Genomic DNA, 750 nt, shown 5'->3' with positions numbered 1-750 from the left:
TGAATTGTATTTCTTTTTTTCTTTCACTGCTAGTACACTAACCGTCGAAGATACATATAACCTCGTTCTTAAAAAGAAAAAAAGAAAAGAAATGAAAATACTATTGAACAAAAATAAAATATACGTAATGAAAAATTCAAAGAACAAAATAACCAAATTGAATGATTATGTCACCAAGTGTAGTTGCGTTAATTATACCAAATGTCCTGCTAATTCTCTCTTGTTGATCTACCAATTCCAAATTTTGGCTCGAAAACTAACTCTCATTAGCAATGACTAAGACCCATAGGTAAGTTAGCCTTTATGTATAGATTTATATATTTATATAGACCCACAAGCACATGTATATATATAACCTCCGTTGCAGGTTGTCTTCATAATACTGTTAACTCACAGCAGCTAATATAGTATTTCCAGACCGACGCCGTAAGAGCATCAGACAATCCAACTATGCCTTCCTATACTCTCCACTACTTCAACCACCGTGGCCGTGCTGAGGTATGCCGTATGCTGTTCGCAGCTGCCGGTGTCAAGTACAACGACCGCAGGATCGAATATTCAGAATGGAACAACATGAGAAGCAGTAAGTACCCTAATGTATATTAGACATACACATACATATATATATATATATATATATATCCATCCATCCACAAATACATACATAATTACATACATATATATGAATGCATGTGTATATATATATATATATATATATATATATATATATATATATATATATATATATAT

The 750-nt window shown here is 31.7% G+C and overlaps 1 protein-coding gene across 1 annotated transcript in view; it reads left to right on the top strand.

Moving 5' to 3' along the window:
* Nucleotides 1-377: 377 nt before the first annotated feature.
* Nucleotides 378-750, top strand: part of LOC106877285 (S-crystallin 3-like) — an 11,228-nt gene continuing 10,855 nt past the window's right edge. Inside the window, exon 1 of the mRNA XM_014926154.2 lies at nt 378-583. Within this exon, the coding sequence (XP_014781640.1) occupies nt 451-583 (133 nt within the window). The 5' untranslated portion in view covers nt 378-450. The remainder of the gene's footprint in view (nt 584-750) is intronic.

The sequence above is a fragment of the Octopus bimaculoides genome, chromosome 5 (assembly GCF_001194135.2).
Source record: "Octopus bimaculoides isolate UCB-OBI-ISO-001 chromosome 5, ASM119413v2, whole genome shotgun sequence".
NCBI classification, from domain to species: domain Eukaryota; kingdom Metazoa; phylum Mollusca; class Cephalopoda; order Octopoda; family Octopodidae; genus Octopus; species Octopus bimaculoides.
This window is presented reverse-complemented; position numbering and strand designations above follow the sequence as displayed.